This window comes from Hylobates moloch, unplaced genomic scaffold, assembly GCF_009828535.3.
Source record: "Hylobates moloch isolate HMO894 unplaced genomic scaffold, HMol_V3 SCAFFOLD_6, whole genome shotgun sequence".
NCBI classification, from domain to species: Eukaryota; Metazoa; Chordata; class Mammalia; order Primates; family Hylobatidae; genus Hylobates; species Hylobates moloch.
Genome location: NW_026652281.1, coordinates 92,655,182 through 92,678,849, shown reverse-complemented (window position 1 = coordinate 92,678,849; position 23,668 = coordinate 92,655,182). Strand labels below are relative to the sequence as shown.

The window sequence follows — 23,668 nt, the reverse complement described above, 5'->3', positions numbered from 1 at the left end:
TGGGGTCAGGGACTCCCCACGGGAGCGCAGGGAGATGTTTGTATCTTGTATAGAATCCTGACACTGTGCAGCCCAACACCCCATCTACTATGGATACCAAAGCCTGGCTGAGCACAGGGCCTTGTACTGTGGGTCAGTGGTGGCACTGGGACAGGAAACCCGCCTCCTGGCCTCTGGATGCTGAGGCCCCAAACCGCGGAGTCTGGGTGACAGTCTATTTTGGGGCCCAGGCTGTGTTGACTTTTCCTCCCACCCCGTCCATTTCCAAGGGCTGGAGCAGCAGGGACGGAGGAGGTCTTGGCCCTGGGCTATTTTTAGCCAGGGTGGCTGGGCTGGGTGGGGGCAGAGGTTGTCAGGGAGGGTGGGGGGGTGTGCCATGAGTCAGGGGTATACCACTCCCTGGGGGCACTCAGGGGTTCTAGAGACCTGGTGGAAGGGAACTGTGCCCCCAGACATGCCTCTCACAGGCCTGGGGCTCCCCCAGGAGTCCTCAGCTGGCCCCGTGTCCCACCTCCCACTTCCAGTTGTACCATCAACACGCTGGGTGACACAAAAAAGTCCCTACCCACTCTGGGGCCCCTGTTTCCCCCTCTGTAAAGTAGGTCAACAATCCCACACCGTTTTCTTGGCATCACAAGAAGGAGCCAACATCCATGGGAACTCTTTGTAAACCACAGTATGTTCAGGTGAACTCCCAACGTGGCCTAGTTAAATATCCATTAAAAAAATACACACATATTTTGGGAAATATACATGCATATAAAGCCATCTGGAAGGCTGGATACCAAACTGTTAACAGTGGTTCTCTATGACAGGCGGGTTCCTAACAATTTTGATTTTCTCCTTTAGGTTTATCTGGATTCTCTACATTTACTCCAATAGTTTCCTTTTGCAAAAGCAAAGCAAGTTTTAAAACCTGAAGGTCTCAACAGCTTAGGTTTCTCAACATCCTTCCTCAAGTTGCAACTCTTTCCAACCTTCAAGCCGAAGTCTTCCAGCTCAGAAGTCCTTGCCTGGGGCACCATTAATATCCCCAGATCTGGGGCCTTCCAAGGGAGTCAGCAGAAAAAAATATATTATAATTTCACAGATGAGGAGACACGTTCAGAAAGGGACAGCCACTTGCTTAAGGCCACACAGCAGGGAGTAGCATCACTGGGCCTTGGACCAGCTCCCAAAGCCTGAGCTCACTGTTTCTCTGTTTCTTACTGACCATGTGTTCATTTAGAAATAATATGGAACGGTTATTTAAAAGCTGAAGCAAACATTTCGTAAAACTATAAAATTTTATCTATATATAACAATTTATAACAAGATGGGGCGTGGTGGTTCATGCCTGTAATCCCAGCACTTTGGGAGGCTGAGGCGGGTGGATTGCTTGAGGTCAGGAATTCAGGACCAGCCTGGCCAATATGGCGAAACCCCATGTCTCTACTAAAAATACAAAAATTAGCCGGGCGTGGTGGTGCACACCTGTAGCCCCAGCTACTCGGGAGGCTGAGACAGGAGAATTGCTTAAGCCTGGGAGGCAGAGGTTGCAGTGAGCTGAGATCTCACCACTGCACTCCAGCCTGGGGACAGAGAGATTCTGTCTCCAAAAAAAAAAAAAACAAACAAACAAAAAAAACAAATAATCAGTATAAAGTATATAATTATAAATATAAATCTATAGATTTTAACTGTAATAATTTAAACACAAAGTAATATTTTAAATATATTTAAAATAAAATTTCATTTTAAGAGTAACAATTTACCAAGTAATCCCCTGCCACCAGCCCACACTCCAACTACTTCTATCAGAGTTCTTGGATCCCAGTCCTGGAAGACTCCCCCTCCCCAGCAGCCTAGCCACCCCCTTACCCACCGCAGACACACAGAAGAGCCTCACCTCGATCCATCTGCCATTGTTCTCTGTAAAGAGGACACAGAAGGGGTCGGACTTGGAGGTAACATCCCGGTCCAGTAGGTTCTGGCCACTCACTGACAGCTCCACCTTGCACACGCAATACTGGGGGCCCATGGGGGCTGCCCCCGCTGCTGGGGCACCCCCACTGGGTATGTGGGCCATGGGAGCCAGTGGCGGTGGCAGGAGTTCCTGGCAGTCTAGGGGAACAGGAGTGAGGGTCAGAGAGTGGACAGACACCTGCTACGCTGCCCCACCATAGGGAGGCATTACCACCTGGCCTTTAAGAGGTGAGTGGAGAGATGGAAGGCAAATTGAGGCAGGTTGTCAAATAACATGGGCAAAGGTTTGGAGAAAGAAGAATGCAAGGAAATGCATGAAAAGGGAGTCTCAGCTGAGCGCAGTGGCTCACGCCTATAATCTCAGCACTTGGGGAGGTCAAGTGCCTGGAAGCCCGGAGTTCAAGACCAGCCTGGCAACAAGAAGGATCCTGTCTCTGCAGAAAATATTAAAAAATCAGCCAGACGTGGTGGTGTGTGCCTGTGGTCCCAGCTACTTGGGAAGCTGAGGCAGGAGGATTGCTTGAGGCCAGTAGTTCAAGGTTGCAGTGAGCCGTGATTGCGCGTCACTGTACTCTAGCCTAGGCGACAGAATGAGACCATCTCAAAAAAAAAGAAAGAAAGAAAAGAAAAGAAAAAAGACTCTCTGTCTCTGGTAGGTGTGTTAAATTTGTCTTTGAAGTTTTTCTCTGCTGTGGTCAGTCTTCACCTGTAAGGATGCACAGCTCCCTGTGTGTTGCCCCTGTCACATGAGCAACAAATCACAGTGGACATGGGTGTCTCAGATACTCATTGTGCCAGGAAAACCTGGGCTTCTCCTCAGCAACTAGCATGTTGGCATCTTGTGGCCACAGTGGAGCTGACAACTGCTCAGGCTTCTCTCATTGCTTTGGTCACTAGGAAGCTCACTTCTGGTAATGTCAGAAGCGTTTAAACCAGAGCAACTCCATCTTGAATAGGAGCCAGGTAAAATAAGGCTGAAACCTACTGGGCTGCATTCTTAGATGGTTAGGCATTCTGGGTCACAGGATGAGATAGGAGGTCAGCACAAGATACAGGTTATAAAGACCTTGCTGATAAAACAGGCTGCAGTAAAGAAGCCAGCACCAAAACCAAGACAGCCATGAGAGTGACCTCTGGTCGTCCTCACTGCTACACTTCCACCAGCGCCATGACAGTTTACAAATGCCATGGCAACATCAGGAAGTTACCCTATATGGTCTAAAAAGGGGAGGCATGAATAATCTGCCACTTGTTTAGTATATCATCAAGAAATAACCATAAACATGGGCAACCAGCAGCCTATGGGGCCGCTCTGTCTATGGAGTAGCCATTCTTTTATTCCTTTACTTCCTTTTTTTTTTTTTTTTTGAGATGGAGTCTGGCTGTGTCACCCAGGCTGAAGTGCAGTGGCATGATGTCAGCTCACTGCAACCTCCGCCTTCTGGGTTTAAGCAATTCTTCTGCCTCAGCCTTCCGAGTAGCTGGGACTACAGACACCCACGACCACGCAAGGGTAATTTTTGTATTTTTAGTAGAGATGAGGTTTTACCACATTGACCAGGCTGGTCTCAAACTCCTGACCTCAGGTGATCCACCCACCTGGGTCTCCCAAAGTGCTGGGATTATAGGCATGAGCCACTGTGCCCGGCTATTCCTTTACTTTCTTAATAAACTTGCTTTCACTTTATGGACTCGCCCTGAATTCCTTCTTGCACAAGATCCAAGAACCCTCTCTTGGGGTTTGGATCGGGACCCGTTTCCTGTAACAGTAACATTAAAAATTCACCCTTGTTCATTGTCTATCACCTTCACCCTGTATCTCCAGCTCACACACAATGACTGGTGCACAGGAAGCATCCAGTATATATTTGCTGAATGAAAAAAGGATGAGTGTGTAAACGAATGAATGAACAAACCCTCCATATGCCTCAGATCCTGCCAGCATTGGTCCTTATCTTCAACACACAATTTACCCTTTCACTCATATACAATTTCCCAAAATTCTGTGCCCTGGGCCTCAAGTATCCTCCTCCAGTCAAGGTTAATTACTGACATGTGATCACTCGAAGGAGTTCTGTTTTCCTTTGAGTGCAAGGTGTTAGTGAGACTGGAGCAACCCATCTCAAGGGGTGGAGAGGGACCTAGGTCACACCCATCACAGGCCCAGCAGACAAGTCCTCTGGCTTTCTCTGCCTCAGTTTCCCATCTGCCCATAGACATCAGGACACAGCCCTTTGAGCCTCCTATGGTCAGGTCTCATTTCCACTGGCATGTGTGCATTTAACACTGGCTCCATCATCCCAGTGGTTGAACCTAGCCCCTAAACACTTACCCAGCAATGGCCAGGTTCCAACTCCCTGACTAACACTTTGTCCTCCTGAGGCTAAGTGGTTTACTGACCCTGCACTTCTCCAGTGGAGGGAGGCAAGTGTGGTGGTGGGTGGGACCCCTCTGGGAACACAAATCCAAGTCACTGTGCTTGTGAGCACTAACTGAACATGTCACCTGCACAATGTCGCTAATCTTCATTCAGTCTTATGAGGCAAGTATAGTAATATCACCCTTATTTTCCAGAGGAGGAAACTGAGGCTTTCATTCACTCTAGAGGGTGTACTGAGCATCTATTAGGTCCCAAGAACTGTCCCAGTGCTGGGAATGCTACAGTAAGACTGCTCTCAGCCGGGCTTGGTGGCTCATGCCTGTAATCCCAACACTTTGGGAGGCCCAGGCAGGTGGATCACTTGAGGTCAGGAGTTCAAGACCAGCCTGGCCAACATGGTGAAACCCCATCTCTACTAAAAGTACAAAAATTAGCCAGCATGGTGGCATGCACCTGTAGTCCCAGCTACTCGGGAGGCTGAGGCAGGAGAATCGCTTGAACCCAGGAGGTGGAGGTTGCTGTGAGCTGAGATCGCGCCACTGCACTCCAGCCTGGGCAACAGAGCAAGACACTGTCTCAAAAAAAAAAAAAAAAAAAAGTTTGCTCTGTCTTAGCTCCTGCAGGGCTCACAGTCCAGTCTGGCAGGAACACAATGAGGGAGCAGGGAGAGTGGTCAGGACCTGCAGGAGCTGTGGGCTCTGATAGGGTGTCTGAGTTTCATTCTGAGAGCGACGGGAAGTCTTAGAAGCAGAAAACGGACATGATCTGATTTGTGTTTTTAAACGCTTACTCGGCCCCTTGTGGGGAGAAGGGGTTGTCAAGCTAAGGAAAGGTAGCAGAGAGAACAGCGAGGAGGCAGCTGCTGTTCTCCAGGCAGGAAGGATCAAGCCACCGTCACTATGCTGGGTCCACTCCTCCTCCCTGTCACCCAGGCCACGGCGCACTCCGGAGTGCCAGCCTCTTGCTGGGCAGATGCAGTCCCCTGCAAGCCCCAGTCTGCAGGAGGCCAGGGTGAGAGTGGGGCTGGCAGCGGAGACCTCCCAGCTTCCCCTCCAGATCCGGTGCTACCCGGACATGCCTGGTAGGGGAAAAATCTGGACAATGATGAAGCTGGTCCTCAGCCCCCTCCCTTCCAGCCTTTGTTCCTAGAACCTTGGTATAATCACACGAGCTCAGAGCATCAGGACAGCACTACAATTTGCCTGCAGGATTTATTCTTGTCGTGTAAAAATCAGTTTCCACTGGAGGAGGTGGTGAACTGCGTTCACTCTTACTGTGTGTAGCTGGGCAGCTGTGCCAAGTGGGGGTGGGGTGGGGAATGGGGCAGACAGGGATGTCCAAAACCTTGCTGTGTGGCTGAGAGAGACTGCCCATGCCTGCAGGACAATTGCCCCCATTTTAGAGATGAGGAAACTGAGGCCCAGAGAGTAAAAGTCACTTGCTTGAAGTTACAGGGCCAGGAAAAGGCAGAGACAGGGTGTGAATCAGGTCTCCCAGGCCAATGCTTGGCCTTTTGCCAGGGTGAGGAGATTGCTGAACATTGTGGGACCTAGGCGGGGACAGCCAGGACATCAGCCAGGCCAGGGGAGCCTGAGGCTAAGTGGGCAGGTTGTGATCAGGGCTAGGGAAGCCAAGGGCATTCCCCCATTTGCACACACACCCAGGATGGGACCCAGAGTATCCAAGTTCACCAGTTCCTCTGGGTCACCCTGTCTACACCCCTGCATCTCCCACCATTGCTGACGAGGTGGATTCTAGCTCACCTACCCCCTCCCCACTTCACAGGTCCCCTCTGTGACATGTTAGATGCCACCTAGGCCACCATCCCCTGCTGCCAAATCAGACACTTCTGTTTTCATCCTAAGGGTGTCAGGCACACACACCCAGATTCACGTGCTTCCTTGTCCATTTACACACGTGTGGTCACATATACACACATACACACACGTACACATACGCACCCAGACTGACAAATACAATGACAGATGCTCATATGAACACTCTGGGGTCACCTCCTTCTGTCCCCATCACTATCCTACCCCCACCCCCCTGCCTCATCCAAGCCCCATTGTCTTGCCTTGGTTACTCTATCAGCCTCCTGCCCTTCCCTCCCTCCAGCCTGACTGAGCGTGTGGGCAGGAGGGAGAGGTTATGGGGGCAGGGGGCGCTGGCTGGGCCAGGAGCCCCCAGCTCACTGCAGCTCCACCTGGATCAGCTCAGGCCCTGGCTAGAGCGAGCGATGGGTGGGTGGGAAGGGAACTCCTCCCCGAGCCAGGGGCAGGTCCTCCCATCTCCAACTCACCCTCTGGCTGGAAGCTTCTGGATCCCCGAAACGGGGAGCACATGGTGTCTGGAGTTGGGGCAGGCGGGGGGAAGAGTGGGTCCCTCTGCGCCAGCCCAGCAGCAGCCAGGCGTACTGGACCCTGAGGCCTGACGCAATGGAAAAAGAAACTACAGCTTAGGCTGGGCCAGGGGCCCCCTCCTCTCCTACCCCAGCAGGAGGGCAGGCAGGCAAGGTGTCATTAAGGGAGGGCTGGGCCTGCCATGCGCATCTGGGCACGATGGAAACACCCCTGGGGCAGCCCCCACCCCATAGGTAATTTGAGGTTTCAGGCTGGGGGATGGGATGGGGAGCCAGGGCCTGCTTAAAGCATGGTCCTGACTCCTGGCACAGATGGGCACAGTCCTTCTGGGGTGACCAGACCCCCCAGGCAAGGAGGTTGGAGAGGGGTTTATGAAACTAATGGTCCCTTTTACAGATGGGTCAACTGAGGCAAAGAGAGGACAGGGCTTGGGAATTCCCAGGCACTGATTCATTGGTTCATTCAACAAATACTCCCTGAGCACCCTGGGGCTATGCAGTTAATAAAACACACAGGAGCCAGTGGTGGCTCACACCTGTAATCTCAGCACTTTGGGAGGCTGAGGTGGAAGAACGGCTTGGGCTCAGGAGTTTGGGGCTGCAGTGAGCTGTGATTGTGCCACTGCACTCCAACCTGGGCGAAAGAGCAAAACTCTGTCTTAAAAGAAAAAAAAAAAACGGACACATAGGATTCAGCCCCCACAGGGTCCACTGACCCCAGCGAGAAGGCATCTTGCCCTTAGGCAGAAGGACAGGCTTGGACACTGGTGCTGAGCCACAGGCCTAGAACATCATGGTTTTAGCCAGAAAACGAGGAATTCATCGTCCTTAATCTCCTTTTATCTTCACCTCCTATGTGCCACCAGTGCTGCTGATTTCACCTTCAAGCTGCATTCAGCATCCATCCTCTCCCCACTTCCACTATGTCAGCCCAGCCAGGCTCCCATCATCTCGTACCCAGACACACCCTGACCCATAACAGGTCTCTCTGATGCAAGCTCAGCTGCACTCTCTTTTCCACACCAGAGCCAGAGGGAGTCTTTAAACCTAGAAGTCAGAGAGGGAGTCTTTAAACCTAGAAGTCAGATGCCACCATGGCTCTACCTGAAAATCTTCCTGTGACCTCCTCATCCAGGTCGCACAAACCCCAAATCATGCCCAAGATGACAGGACCCTGCCTGACCTGTCCCCACTTCCTGCCACCCTCCCCCTCACTTGCTTCCTTTGCCCCAGGTGCACTGGTCTCCCTTTGCTGTCAGGCTCTCTCCTGCCTCAGGGCCTTAGCACTTGCTGTTCCTTTTTCCAGGAATGCCTGTCTTCACAGGAAAGTTCTTGTCAGGTTAATATCACATCCTTAGAGGCCTTCCCTGATCACCCAGGCTGACGTAATCCGTCTCCGCTCCATGCTGCTTCTTTCACAGATTGCTGCAATGTACAATCGTTTTACATATTTGTCTGTGTGCCTGTGTCTGTTTGTCTGCCCCGTCCCTCAGGAGGACATCACCACTGTTTCCCCAGCACCTACGGCCATAACTGCATATGTGAGCACCTAATCAATGAGCGAGGTGGGGGCTCACCAGGCAGACTCCATCATCAGCAGCCCCATAGCAATCATAGCCACCTCCCCCTGCACACATCACTTGAGAGAATCACAGGCAGCTTCTCAAACCCTGGGCTCTGAGAGGCCAGCAGGAGAGGGACTGTGTCCTACTTCACAGGGGTGGAAACTGAGGCCCAACAAGAGGCAGTGGTTTTTTAAGCCAGGGAAGGATGGTGACCAGGCCCAGAGCCAAGGCTGCCATCACTCCATCCTTCCCACCTTGGCTCTGCCATTTAACTGCTGTGTGACCTCTGGCAAGTTCCTTCAACTCCCTATGTCTCAGTTTCTCCCTCTGTAAAATGGGAACAACAAGAGTGCCTTCCGGCCCGGCGCAGTGGCTCACACCTATGATCCCAGCACTTCGGGAGGCTGAGGCAGGTGGGATCACCTGAGGTCAGGAGTTAGAGACCAGCCTGGCCAACATGGTGGAACCCCATCTCTACTAAAAATACAAAAATTAGCTGGGCGTGGTGGTGTGTGCCCGTAATCCCAGCTACTTGGGAAGCTGAGGCAGGAGAATTGCTTGAACCCAGGAGGCGGAGGTTGCAATGAGCCGAGATCATACCACTGCACTCCAGCCTGGGTGACAGAGCAAGACCCCGTCTCAAAACAAAAACAAAAACAAAAAACAACAACCAAAAAAGAGTGCTTTCCTAGGTGTTGTGACGATTCAGTGAGATAAAGCACTTGGAACAATAATAGGTAGCTTTTGCTATGATCAGTGATTCTTAATGGCTGTGAGGAGAAAGTAGCCCTGGCCCCACCGCGATGTAGAACCCGGGAACCAGCTGTAGTGTAAAGGAGCTCACTGTGGGGGAGGAGCTGCTGGGCTGGCTGGGTGGGGGGATCTCCAACTTAGAAATGGGCAGAGAGGAGGGGACAGTGAAAGAGGCAGGCACAGGGAAGCAGATGGCCCAGGAGGAGGCCTGGGAACCCCGAAGGGGAGAAGAGCTGTTGGATGGTGAAGGGCAGGCCTGAGGTGGCCAGGGAGGCAGCCCCCATTCCAGAGGCTGGTGGAGAGGAGGAGCTGGGACCACAGTGGCATGTCCTGTCATAAATTCTAGTGAGGGCACTGTGTGCTGTCAGAAAAGCACGTGCAACTTGATGGGTAGAAAAGGAAAAAACAGGCCAGGTGTGGCAGCCCACACTTATAATACTAACACTTTGGGAGGCTGAGGCAGGAGGACTGCTTAAGGCCAGGAGTTTGAGGCCAGCCTGGGGCAACACAGTGAGATCCTGTCTCCACAAAAATAAAAAATAAAAAAATTAGCCAGGTGTGGTGGTGCACACCTGTAGCTACTAGGGAGCCTGAGGCAGGAAAATTACTTGAGCCTGCAAGGTCAAGGCAGCAGTGAGCTGTGATTGTGCCACTGCACTCGAATCTGGGTAACAGAGTGAGATCCTGTCTCTAAAAACAAAAAAAAAGAAAGAAGGAAAAAAATAAATTCTCTGTTTTGCTGGTGGCAGTAACAAAGAAAGGGGCATGGTTGCCTGGTCACGGTCAGTACCAGGCATTAGTTAGGAACCCATTCTGTGGGGTCTGAATCCCTAGCAATTCTTAATGTCTGGGGACAGGGGAAAGTAGATAAAAAACTTGGGGGATGTGTAAAGTTAAGTTTACATAAAGGGGGCGAGGTTAAAACTGATTGAGAGGGCTGGGCATGGTGGCTCACACCTGTAATCCCAGCACTTGGGGAGGCTGAGGCGGGCAGATCATCTGAAGTCGGGAGCTCAAGACAAGTCTGGCCAACAAGGTGAAACCTCGTCTCTACTAAAAATACAAAAATTAGCCAGGCATGGTGATAGATGCCTGTAATCCGAGCTACTTTGGAGGCTGGGGCAAGAGAATTGCTTGAACCTGGGAAGTGGAGGTTGCAATGAGCTGAGATCGTGCCACTGCACTCTAGCCTGGGCAACACAGCGAGACCCTCTCTCAAAAAAAAAAAAAGAAAAGAAATAAAAACAAAAAACTGATTGAGAAACACAGCTCTAGGCTCTCCCTCCAGGCTGGTGGACACAGCACAGGGAAGCCCAGAGAGACCACGGTAGTGATGGGGGACTAGGGAGTGAATTATGGGCTTGGATACACAACCCTCAAGGTCTTCGAGGTGGGGCCCACTCCTGGGTGCTGTGGCTTCTGGGACCCTCAGGACCTCCAAGTCCTTCTGCACCCAGCATATCCTCTCAGTGGGGTCTCATCTCTGACAGCAGAAGCTCCTGAGGTGGCTCAGAGCTGTCACCACGTGTGGTTTCCAGACGGGTCACCTACGCATCTCCCCGGAGCCTGCTAGAACTGCAGCAGCCAGCGGGTGCAGTGGCTCATGCCTGTCATCCCCGCACTTTGGGAGGCCGAGGCGGGTGGAACTCGAGCTCAGGAATTCGAGCCCAGCTGGGCAACATAGTGAGACCCTGTCTCTACAAAAAATGGCAAAAAAAATTAGCTGGGCATGGTGGTATGTGCCTGTAGTCCCAGGTACTTGGGGGGCTGAGATGGGGGGAATCACCTAAGCCCAGGAAGTCAAGGCTGCAGTGAGCTGTGATCGTGCCACTGCACTCCAGGCTGGGCAACAGAGTGAGACCCTGTCTCAGAAAAAAAAAAAAAAGAAAAAGAAATGCAGCACCCTAGGCCCACTCAGACCTGCTCTAGCAGAAGGCCTAGAGCGGCGCCCATAGGCCTGTGTTTTAACACGCTCTCCTGGTGGTTCTGATGTGGGCTAAGTACACACAAATCACAGGTTAGCTGAGTACGTGGGGCATATTGTTCAAATACAGATTGTCATTCAGCAGGTCTGGGGAGGGGCCTAAAATTCTGTGTTTCTAACAAGCTACAGGTGATGCTGGGGCGGCCCCCCTGGAACTACACTTTGAGACACGAGGCTACAGATCAGAAGTTGCAATGTGGCCACCCCATGGCTGACCACACCCTGGGGATGGCTCTAGCGTAGTTGGGTTTGGCATAATGAGGCAGGTATCACACTTGGTCTCCATACAAGCCCTGCTGGCTTCACACACTGAGCTCCCAGCCAGGGGAGTTTGCAACCTCTAGTCTGGATGAGAATGCTCTGTTAACCAGAACCCTCAGCTAACAAGACACCCATTCCCTATTGGCCCTGATGGCTGCTAAGTTTACTGAACTTTTGGGGGGTTGGAACGTATCTTGAATGCATCCAGGTCTAAATTGCCTCCTTCATCCCACTTCCCAGATGAGAAGATCCAGGAAGACAAATGGCAACCATATTAGTCCAGGTTTTCTGGAGAAACAGAACCAATGGGATATCTAGCTACGCATAGAGAGAAATGTATTTTAAAGAATTAGCTCATGCGAATGTCGGGGCTGGAAAGTCCAAAATCTGTAGGGCAAGCCAGAAGGCTGGAAACCCAGGCAGGGTTTCTACGTTGCGGTCTTGAGGCTGAATTCCGTCTTTGAGAAACCTTAGTCTTTGCCCTGAAGGCCTTTGATCAATTGAATGAGGGCCACACATAATGGAGGGTAAGTTGCTGGACTCAAAAGTCTACTGATTTAATGTTAATTGCAACTAAAAACTACCTTTATTTGACCAAACAACTGGTCACTAAAGCCTTGCCAAGTTGACACATAAAATTAACCATCATAGCAATCTCCAGTTCCTAGGAGATCTGTCATGGGGCAGCAAAACACGGTGTTAGGGCAGGAGCTCTGGGCTAGCCCTTCTTAAGTATGGGAGCTCAGAGAGCCCGCCCCCACCCTGTCAGCTGCAAGAGAAGGGTGAAGGTGGGTGTGGCCATGCTGATGGAGAGATAACCATAATAAAATGAGAATAATAATGCCTGTCCCAGGTCCTCAAAATTCTGTAGCTTCACAACATCCCCAAATGAGGTGTTATCATCAGCACTCCCATTATCCAGGTGAGTAAACCAAGGCTAGGAGGTTGAATCACTTACCCACATAGTTCTGGTCCTCTGGCTCCCAGCCCAATACCAATCTACCTATTGGGCCTCTACTAATGTGACTCTGGACAAGTCATTGGTCTTTCTGTGTCTCAGTTTAGTTTTCTCATCCAACACATGGAAATTACAAAATGCTTGACACACTGCAGATACTGGCTCAAAATGAGAAAAACCTCTCCATGGCTCCTGGCTGTTCTCAGGACAACATCCGGGTTCCCTGATGAGGCTCTCAAAGTCTTCTCCCTCACACCTTTGGCTCTAGCTCTGCTGTTTGCCACACAGAATTTCAGCAAGTATTTTTCGTGCCTCCCTAATTCTGCATATGCTGTTCCATCTGCCTGGAATGCCCTTCCCCCTTCTTAGTGATTTCTTTCTTCAAATTCAGCTCAGTAAAACCAAATGCACGGTGACTCATGCCTGTAATCCCAGCACTTTCGGAGGCTGAGGTGGGCGGATCACTTGAGGTCAGGAGTTTGAGACCAGTCCGGCCAACATTGTGAAACCCCATCCCCACTAAAAACACAAAAACTAGGCAGGGCGTGGTGGCTCACGCCTGCAATCCCAGCACTTTGAGAGGCCGAGGCAGGTGGATCACAAGGTCAAGAGATCGAGACCATCCCGGCTAGCATGGTGAAACCCCATCTCTACTAAAAATACAAAAATTAGCTGGGCGTGGTGCGCGTGCCTGTAGTCCCAGCTATTTGGGAGGCTGAGGCGGGAGAATTGCTTGAATCCAGGAGGCAGAGGTTGCAGTGAGCCGAGATCGCGCCACTGCACTCCAGCCTGGCAACAGCAAAACTCCATCTTAAAAAAAAAAAAAAAAAAAAAAAAAATCAGTAATTAGCCGGGCATGGTGGCGGGTGCCTGTAATCCCAGCTACTCAGTAGGCTAAGGCAGGAGACTCACTTGAATGGGGGTGGGGTGCGGAGGTTGCAGCAAGCCAAGATCACGCCACTGCACTCCAGCCAGGGCAACAGAATGAAACTCTGTCTTAAAAAAAATGCACTATGCACCCACCCCCACCCCCAGGACGGCCAAAATTTTAAAAAGCTGACAATACCACGTGTTGGCAATAATGCGGAGCAACTGGAACACACACAGGTTGCCAGAGGGAGTGGAAATTGGTGCAACCACTTAGGAGAAACATTAGTGCCCAACGAAAACACTCACATATGTTCACCCAAAGATACACACAGGAACGTCATGGCAGTGCTAATCCGAATAATCCCAGTTGGAACTCCCCACCCAAACCCCCATCATCGGAAGAAGGGAGACATAACTGGTGAATGAACACACAGCAGACCACATACAGCCAGCTTGAAGGAAGAACACGGGTAGCAATAACACGGATAGGTCTCACACGTGCTGTGTGAAGGGGGCCAGAGAGAAAGGAGTATGTTATTCTCTATCATTTCACTTAGGTGACCTTAAACATGGACAAAACAAATCTACGCTGCTGGAAGTCCGGATAGCGGTAGGACATGTGGACGGGTGTTACTGACCAGAAGAGGACACCAGGGGCTTTGGTGCTGGTCGTGTCTGTTTCTGATCTGGGTTCTGGTGACCCAGATGTGTTGGTTTGTGAACAGTCATTGACTGGTCCATGTAGAATGTCTGCTCTATTTCATATGTTACACTTCAATGTGGTAAAACAAAAAACAAAAAACACCAAAACCAAAAATCCAGGGACTCCTCTACAAAGCCCTTCCTACTTCCCTGGTCCTTCAGAGGGAATCACTTACAATATTAGCATACTGTAACCATTGGCTTAGAAGCGTCGCCCTCACTGGAGCTTAAAGATGGAACCAAACCCTGTTTCCATCTCATTGCTCCCAACACCCAGAGGCACAGAATGGAAGCTCGACAAAAGTTTGTTGAAAATGAGGAAGAGTGAAAAGGTGTGAGGAAGAGGAGCCGTGACATCTTGGAATTGTAGAGGCCTGGGACTAGAGGTTCACAGAATTCCAGAATTTGGGAATTCTGGGATTTCAGAGTCATGAGTTCTCTGAGTCTCAGAGCTAAAATTTAGAGTTTATCTGGCCCCACTTTCCAGCCACAAGCCTTATTCTCTGGGGCCCTTGCTGCATCGGCTCCTGCCAGGCGACAGGCAGCCCCCCAGGGAGCAGGCTGGCACTCCCAACCAGGTGGGGGCGGCACCTTGACACAAATCACTTCTCCACCTCGGCTATGGCACCGGCTGCTGTGCTCCAAAGACACCACACTCCAACAGGCAGCCAGGCCATTACGGGGATAAATATAGATGCAGACAGCATGGCGAGGAGACTGCAGCAGGGGTTGGCCCTGAGGCCCCCCGGGGATCCCCAGCTTCCACCAGACCACATTCAGAGGGAGGTCATTCTCTGTAGTGCCCGCTTAATCACTAAGCTCTGGCTCTTAGGGGAGGGGGCTTCCCTTGGGACCCCCCCACCCTCCCAGGCCCCAGGTTCAGCTCAGCCTGCACTGGAAGGTTTGTGTCACTTATAGGGGCTGACCTAGCAGGCTGAGAGGCAGCCTCCACTGTACTCCCCGTGAGTCTAGGGACTGGGTTCTGTCCTCTCCTGCCACTCCTCCCTCCTGGGCCTCAGCTCCTTCCCCTCCTGCCTCCCAGGAAGCTCCATGTGGGGATGGGCACGGAGTGCTCTGGCTCTTGGGAGACTCTGAGTACTTAGGGGACCTTGGGAGTGGGTCTGGCCAGGCTCAGAGGGCAGGGGACTCCCATGGAGGAGGGAATGGGGAAAGTTTTATGTCTGAGAGAAGGTGGATTTGCCTAGGACTGAAAGACTGGGGGCTGGGGAGGTGGAGAATGTGAGGTCCCCTGGGCAGCACATCACCTACTGCCATTGCCTGCCCACCCAAGGGACTGAGGTGTGCTGGAGAAAGTCACCCATTCCCTATGCAACCTGGGCCATGTGTCCTAACCTCTCTAGCCTCAGTTTCTTCATACAGGAAATGGAGCTGCTGCTAACTAGAGCTGTCCCCACTACTTTCTTCATGATGTTCTTAAGGCAGCAGTGACAAGCTTGTAAACTGAAGAGGGTTGTGCACAGATGTAATCCCTCTTTTACTTATGACTTTGGGTCTCCACCTTCCAGGAGGGCTTCCCTCACCATGCAGCCATCCATTTGGTTGTTCAACAGATGTTTCTTAAGCAGTTCCTCTGGACCAGGGACTTTGCTGTGTGCTGGAGGGGCAACCATGATCAAGACACACTCAGGCTCTGGGCATAGGAGTTCGGGATGGAGTTGGGGGGACAGAGAGATGAGCAAATGACAAGGGCAGGAAATCTCAGATAGTGGAAAATGTCATAAAGAGAATAAAGCAGGGTGAAGTGATTGTGATTGTGATGGGGCAGTGTGGAGGAGGCTGCATTTGAGCTGGGATGTTAATAGCCCAGAAGCCCCAGGAGAGCAAGGCATTGGTCTCTCTCATTCATGGCTGTATCCCAGCCATAGCTGGTGCCCAGCAGGTACTCAGTGAATATTTTTGAATGAATGAATGAATGGTCTCCTGAACCAGGTTAGGCATGTCCCCACCACAGGGCCTTTGCATGTGCTGTTTCCTCTACCTGTTTCCCAGCATGTGCAAAGGCCCTGTGGTGTAGACATGCCTAGTGTGGTTCAGGAGCCCATTCTCCCTGCAACTCTACTGTATCCCTGCAGGCTTTTGTGTTTTATCAGGAGCTGAGGATATCTGGCCTGCCTGATGTGCCCTGGCTGTCCCCTCTCTAAAACACAGGAGGGAGTATGCCCAACTCCCAGCAGACAACTCCTCCAATCCCTCTCTCCTCTGGTTGGACCCCAAGTTTTTTTTTCTTTTTTTTTTTTGAGACATGGTCTCACTGTTTCACCCAGGTTGGAGTACAGTGGCATAATCATGGCTCACTGCAGCCTCGACCTCCTGGGCTCAAGCAATCCTCCCACCTCAGCCTCCCAAGTAGCTGGGACTACAGGCACGCACCACCACACCCAGCTAATTTTGTTTATTTTTATTTTGGTAAAGACGGGCTTTTGCTATGTTGCCCAGGCTGGTCTTGAACTCCTGGGCTCAAGTGGTCTGCCTATCTTGGCCTCCCACAGTACTGGGATTACAGGTGTGAGCCACCACTCCCGGCCCTCCCATCAGTCTTTCAGAGACATGCCCAACCTGAGAAAAGGGTATTGTAAGAGTGCAGTGAATGCTGGGAGCTGAGCTACTGGGTTTCAAACTCTGGTTGGCCATGGGCTAGTTGAGCACCACACAATGGATGGCTTAGATTCTCTCACAGTTCTGTAGGCTACAAGTTTGAAATCTAGCTGTCAGCAAGGCCATGCTCCTTCCAGCACTCAGCATGGTAAGCCAGAGATCCCTCCAGAGACTCAAGAGGGCAAGCTCGTAATTCTCCCAGGATCCATCACTCAATATCACAGACTCATTTAACAGGAGGCTGCAAGGAGGGGCAGGTGCAGTCATTCCTCACACAAGGATTTACTGAGCACCTACAATGTGCCAGGCGCTGTTCTAAGTGCTGGGACGTGGCCCTAAACAAGACGGACACTGTTTGCTCTTGCCTTTTTGTGGATCTGACACCCTTTGGGGAGGGAGGCAGATAAGCTGGTGCACCAATGAGTAAAGAAGATGATTTTAAAGAGTGGCAAATGCCCCAAGAAAAATACAACCAGGAGATGCAGCAGTGAGGAGAGATGGTGACACAATCTCACTACAGTCAGTCTCATTGCAGACCTCAGAGCAAGTGTGGCCAGGACAAGTGAAGAAATGTTCCATGGTCGGGCACAGTGGCTCATGCCTAAAATCCCAGCACTTTGGGAGACCGAGGTGGGTGGACCACCTGAGGCCAGGAGTTCAAGGCCAGGCTAACCAACATAGCAAAACCCCATCTCTACTAGAAATACAAAAATTAGCTAGGTGCGCGCCTGTGGTCCCAGTTACTTGGGAGGCTAAGGCACGAGAATCGCCTGAACCTGGGAGGTGGAGGTTGCAGTGAGCTGAGATCGCACCAGTGCACTCCAGCCTGTGTGACAGAGCAAGGTCCTGTCTCAAAATAAATAAATAAATAAATAAATAATAAAAAAAAGGAAGAAAGAAAGAAATGTTCCAGGATATGGAACAGCAGTCTTCTTGACTCTGCCACGGGAGCGACAGCCGAGGTCCAGGGGCCCAATGAGGGCAGAAGACATTGGGATGGGAGCCAGGAGGCACCTCTAACCTGGGCTCTGTCCTCAGGCACTGTGGGACCCCTACGTCCTCCCTTCTGGACAGGGAGGTGGGGAGACATGTGATTGTGGACTTTTCTAGCTGCTGCCTGCCAAGATCACAGGGTGACCTGGCATCCCAGCTCCCACAGAGCCCACACCACCGTGTCCGGCAGGGTTGGGGGAGACCCCATCTCCACTCTCTGAGGCCATATTCTGCAAGGGGGAAGGAGCTGGGTCCTCGAGGTGTTTTGCTCCTGATTCGGTAGCCCAGTGCCATCTATGTATAAGAGTCAGGGGAGGGGAGAGGGACAGAGACCTCTATCAGGCTGGGGACACACTGACCCTGAGCTGAGGGCTTCTCAGATTAGGGACCGTGCCTGGCGATCATGCCTCCTGCTCTGACAGGAGGGAGGAAATTACTAGAGAATGCTCTTTTGTTTTCTGTTCACTCCTTAGAGCCCTGTGAGGACAGCCAGATGTGGGGAAATGGGGACACCTGGATGAGACCTACCACCTCTCCTGGTCTTCTTTCACCCCAGGCCCCTGCCCCTAGAACAGCCCAGAAGTCCTGATGGGAGGGGGAGGAGCAAGCTGGCCTGAGACAATCTCACAAAGGATCCTGGATGCAGTCACCCACATCAGGCTTCTTAATATTCCCATGGATAATGACAATGACAGTTAACCAGGCGCTCACCACATACCAATAAGTGCTGGCACCCGAGTCCTTGCAATCTAATTTAATCCTACCTTTGCAGAAATACACAATTACCTGAAAAGAATATAAAGGTGTATAGATATAGAAACTGAGGACTAGGAGGAGGACTGGATGGGGTCCAGTACTTACTGTTTTACAGACATAGAAACCGAGGCTCCATTCTCAGCCATCTTCTTCCCTTATGCCCCAGTTTTTAATTCTCATGACATTCCAGAGGGAGTGTCCATTGGAACACCACCAGAGACACCACACTTGCCACTCATGAAGTGCTCCCTACTTGCAGAACGTCTGCTCCCTGTTCCCCAGTTCCAGCCTCCCAGCTGCCCTACTGTAAGCTGGATCATGTCACAGTTTGCCTCATTTTACAGACAGAAAACCCCCAAGTCCAAGGGGTGACAAGGCATGCAGACAGGAAGTGACGGCCGCGAGATGAACCCAAGCGTCCACATCCTTCGTCCCTCGTTCTTTCCATGGAGAAACCTGCCTGGGTGACCCCTTCCAATCCAGCTGGCTGGGGTGGTCCTGGAGCTCACCCGGACCTATGCCAGGGGGAATGCCGTAAAACCACGCCTTCATGCTGTGTCCATTCTCCAGGAGGCAGGCCCTGGAACATCAGCCCATTTCACAGATGATGACCCAGAGGGCCACAGGGGCGGAGGGTCTGGGCCAAGTTCCCTGTTGGTCATAGGTGGAGGTCAGACCCAGGTCTCCCAGGCCTCCTCATCAGGGCTGGCCACAGGCAGGCTGCAGCTGCCAGGGATTACAATCTGCGCACACCGCCTGTTTCCTGAAAACCATGGGCTCCCTGCAGTCCGGGAAGCTGTGGATGCCCAAGGGGCAGAAAAAGCCCCCCACCCTTTGATGACAGCACACACCTCTAAGCGAGCAAAAAACTAAGGTAGACAAAACAAAGGGCGTTTTGTCTGGAAGATCATTCTTCCAGACCCCTGTCCCTTCCCCCAGTACATATGGGGCAGGGGATTCAGATGCAAGATGAACCCCCTATTAGCTACCAGAGCCAGCAGCATCTGTGACCTTGGGCAAATCACAACCCCCTTTGAAGCAGCCCCTTCCCCATAGGAGAGCTTCTCAAACTGGGGGGGAGGAGAAGCGAGGCTGGGGGATGGGGTGGGAAGAGCAGGGAAGAGGGGAGTAAGACCCCTCTATTTTCAGAGGAGCATCGCTGTGAGAAACAGGGAATAAGAGAGGGCCTTGCTCGCCCGCTCTCTCCATGCCCACCCCCACACCCCCTTTAAACACACAGGTGCCAGACAGCTTTTTCGCAAAAACTAGTTTGCAAACACACTCCGACTTCTGGGAAGCTGCCCAGCTCCACTCCCCCTCTGCGCTCCCAGTACCGGGGCTGGGAGCCGGCCCTCCGGCAGTTGCCTGGGGCAGGGGGTGGGTGTTGACGGGTGGGAGGAGGGCAGAGGGGCGCAGAGAGGAGCCCGCGCCCGCCAAGAGCCAGCGCGACCTCACGCCTTCAGCAGCTGCGGCAGCGGCTGGACTCCACCTCCCGTACGCCCTCCAAGCCCCTCGTGGCGGGTGGGAGGGTCCCCAAAGCAGCTGGGCTCGGACCCCCGAGGGCGACCCCTCCCCAGGGACCCGGCCCGCCCTTCCCCGCAGTCCGGGCGCCGGCGGGGCGCCCCCGCGTGGCCGGGTCGGAGCTGAGTCACCGAAGCGCCGGATTCCGGGTTCGCGCGGGCGGCGGGGGCTAGAGCGCCGCAGCCCCGCGAGGCGGAACCCGGCTTCCTTCGGACCCGCAGCTGGATCCAGGAGCCCAGCCCCAAGGCCGAAGTTGGGCACTCACGCCAAGCTGCCCCGCCTGCCCGGGCCCCACTCACCGCAGGTCCCGCGGGCGCCACCGCCCTCACCGCACGGCTGCCGCTGCCCGCGCTCCGGGCCGCCTGGGCATCCCCTGGCGCTGCTCCTGCTCGGCCGGGCCCGCGGACGCGGGACAGGCTCAGGGCGCTGCCCGTGCGGCCACGGCCCGCTCGCGTGCGCTCCCAGCCGCTCGGGGTCCGGTCCTTCTCCCGGGCCGGGCGGGCGGGCGGCGACGGCGGCGGCGGCGGCTCGGGCTCCTCCCTCCGGCCGAGGGGGGGAGTGGGGAGGGAAGTGGGAGGCGAGGCGGGAGCTTCCTGGAGGGGCGCGCGCTCTCCCACGGGAGGAGCGGGGGCGCTGTCCCGCCCGCGGTCCGCCGCTCCCAGCCCGCGCCTGGCGCGCCCCGGCACTCGAGGCGCCTGGCACCGAGGGGGCCCGAACATTCGGGGTCCGAACGCGAGGGTCCGAAGGCTCCAGGCTGGGACTCAGGTGGCTGAGGATCGGAACAACGCGGCTTCGCGCCCTCCCCAGGCCTGCTTTGCCCGAGCCTCTGGCACCTCCGAGTTCCAAGCGCTGTGCGCTCAGGGCCACCGACGCGGGAACAGAGGGGTGGCCTCAGCCCGGGCCTGCGGGGCCCCAGGGCCGCTTGGACCCCCCAGCGCCGATGGGAGCGGCGCTGCGCCCTCGGGGCAACACCCAAGGCTGGGTTCTGGGATGTATTGGGCAGGATTAGGGCCGCAGTGTTTTCTTCCCTTCTTTTTTTTTTTTTCAATAGCAAAAGAGCTCGGCATTTTCTTGCCGCCAGAGATTGGAAACATGACATATTTTTCTGACACAGACGATGAGATAAAGACGGATCCGAACGGGGCCTGGGGCTGCACATCCGTGCGGAAAATTAGGCGAGTGTTTAAGGCCTTGGAGCCCAGACCTCCTTTTCCCTAGAAGAGGCACCAATTCTTAGGACACTTGTCTGTCGCTGGGTGCTCAAGCCGTTGGCCGCTCCGCGGTATTTAGGTGCTGTCTGGGCAAGTTCACCACCGGGCATCAGAAGGCTGAGCCTCACGTAACCAGATTCTGGGGGGGCGGGGCCTTCCCGGAGATCTCAGGGCCATGTCCACAGCCCTTGGCCCTGGGGCTCAAGGACTGGGCAGCTGAGGGTTAACACCGAGTGCTTCCATTGTGGCTTTTCGATTCCAGGCAGGTGAGGGTTAATGTGGGAGCCTCGTGCGCTGCAGCCTGTGAGCCTCCCTCCAGGTCTGAGGTCTGAGTCACTGGCACTTTGCAGCCTTAGAGGGGCCGAGACTAAACAGCCCCCGGGGCTCTGAGCTTTGTTCTCTGCCTGCCTGTCACCCATCCATCCTTCCTTTCTCCAAGCGCTCCTCACCTTTCTTCCACCCAAGCCATCAAAGCCCTCTGCCCCGCTCTGGGGCGAACCAACCTATCAACCCAACTCCAGCCCCACTTCCTCCAGGAAGCCTTTCCTGATTGCTCTGGCCTCAGAATCTGTCTCTTGTCTTTCCAGCAGCACGAGAGCCAGGCACTGGGATGGACAGTGGTGAACCAAAGCAGATAGTCTCTCTCAAGTTGCTCACCTGTGGGGGCCAAGATCAGGACCCAGGCAATCATATCACCATATGAAATGTGCAAAGATTGGAGGTAGGGTGGCTCAGAAGACCCAACTCAGCCATGTGAGTCAGCGAGGCTTCCTTTAAGAGACCTGAAGAATGAGATAGTTGGGCCTGTCAAGGAAGATACTGGATCCCTAGCCAAGGAGGCAGAGTGCAAAGGCCAGGCAGGGGTCACAGCAATTCCACTCCTAGATATCTACCCAGGAGAAATGAAAACATATGGCCACACAAAACTTGTACACAAATGTATGTAGCAGCATGATTCATAGTAGCCAAAAAGTGGGAACTACCCAAATGTCCATCCACTGATGAATGGAAAAACAAAATGTGGTATATCCACACAACATAGAATATTATTCAGCCATAGAAAGGTGTGAAGTACTGGCCAGTCGTGGTGGCTCGCACCTGTAATCCCAGCACTTTGGGAGGTCAAGGCGGGCGATTACTTGAGGTTGGGAATTCGAGACCAGCCTGGCCAACATGGCGAACCTCTGTCTCTACTAAAAATATAACAATTAGCCAGACGTAGTGGCAAGCACCTGTAATCCTAGCAATTCGGAAGGCGGGAGAATTGCTTGAGCCCAAGAGGTGGAAGTTGCAGCCAAGATTGCGCCACTGCACTCCAGCCTGGGTGACAGAGGGAGAATCCATACCCCCTCCAAAAAAAAAAAAAGAAAGAAAAAGAAAAAAAGAAAGGTGTGAAGTACTGATACATGCTACAATATGGACAAACTTGGAAAATATTATGCCCAGTGAAAGAAGCCAGTCTCAGACAATATTATATGGCTCCATTTAGATGAAATGTCCAGAATAGACAAATCCACGAAGAGACAAAGCAGATTTGTGGTTGCCTTGGCCCGGGAGTGGAGAATGGGGAGTGATTGCCATTGGCAAAGGGTTTCTTTGGGAGATGATAAAAAATGTTCTAAAGTTAGATTCTAGGCAGAGTGCGGTCCTGCCTGTAATCCCAGCACTTTGAGAGGCCAAGGCAGACAGATTACTTGAGGCAAGGAGTTCAAGACCAGCCTGAGCAACATAGTGAGACCCCCACCATCTCTACCAAAAAAAAAAAAAAAATTAGCCGGGTGTGGTACACTCCTGTAGTCCCAGTTAGGAGGCTGAGGTGGAAGGATTGCTTAGGAGGTTGAGGCTGTGGTGAGCCATGATCACAGCACTGCACTCCGGCCAGGGTGACAGAACAAGACCCTGTATAAAAAAAAAAGTTAGACTATAGTGATGATTGCACAACTGTAGATATTCTTAAAACCATTGACTTACACACTTTAAAAGGACAAGTGTCATGGTGTATGGATTATGTCCCAATAAAACTATCTTTAAAAAAAGGCCAGGGATCAGGAGAGCCCTGAGGCAGTTGATTAAGGCCAAGGATCCATCACAGGTTGATTCTACATGCTTTATCCTCATTCCACACCCAACACAAGATTGCAAAATGTTAAACGGCAAAGTCTTTCCCTGCCCAGGTGGAGACCTCTCAGTGCACAGTGGGAGGCCTGAAGGCCCCGAAATAGACCCATGTCAGGGTATGTGTGTCAACACCTGCCATCTGGGTGTTTATTTTCACAGTCCAGGCTGTTTGGACAAATGGATCAGAATACCCAGGTTTGCCCGTGCATGTCAGTGTGCTTGTGAATGAAAGACACATTGAAGGAGCACCAGCTGTTCAGGGATCTGGCTGGGCCAGAGGTGTGTGAGGACTGGGGGAGGGAGGGTGTTCCAGTTATTTATGTTGCGTCGCAGATCACCCCAAAACTTACCCCTCACACTTCCGGGGTCTTCAGGGCTCATCGAGGGCAGGTCTTGCACAGCGTTTCCCATACAGTTGCAGTCAGATCATGGTGGTGGCTGAAATTGTCTAGAAGGCTTTCTTGAACATATGGCTGGCACTGGACGCTGGCTGTCAGCTGGAACCTCAGCTGCAATTGTCAGCTGGAACACCTACCTGAGACCATTCCTTGTAGCCTGGGCTTCCTAGTGGCATGGCACAGGGTTCCATGAGTGAGCATTTCAAGAGAGGCAAGTGGAAGCGTTATCATCTGTTTCAGGCCCTTGCCTTGGGA

The 23,668-nt window shown here is 52.7% G+C and overlaps 1 protein-coding gene across 2 annotated transcripts in view; it reads right to left on the bottom strand.

The window, feature by feature from the left end:
• The window catches only part of CPNE2 (copine 2), a 56,162-nt gene extending 35,828 nt beyond the window's left edge, over positions 1 to 20,334 (bottom strand). The window contains exons 1-2 of one of the 2 annotated variants that reach the window (XM_058441020.1): positions 19,986 to 20,334; positions 1,889 to 2,103 (exon numbers count right to left, since the gene is read on the bottom strand). In XM_058441020.1, coding sequence (XP_058297003.1) covers positions 1,889 to 2,068 — 180 coding nt within the window. In that variant the 5' untranslated portion in view covers positions 2,069 to 2,103; positions 19,986 to 20,334. The remainder of the gene's footprint in view (positions 1 to 1,888; positions 2,104 to 19,985) is intronic. The other variant, XM_032157413.2, reaches the window with a different exon arrangement.
• Between the last annotated feature and the right edge of the window lie 3,334 nt (positions 20,335 to 23,668).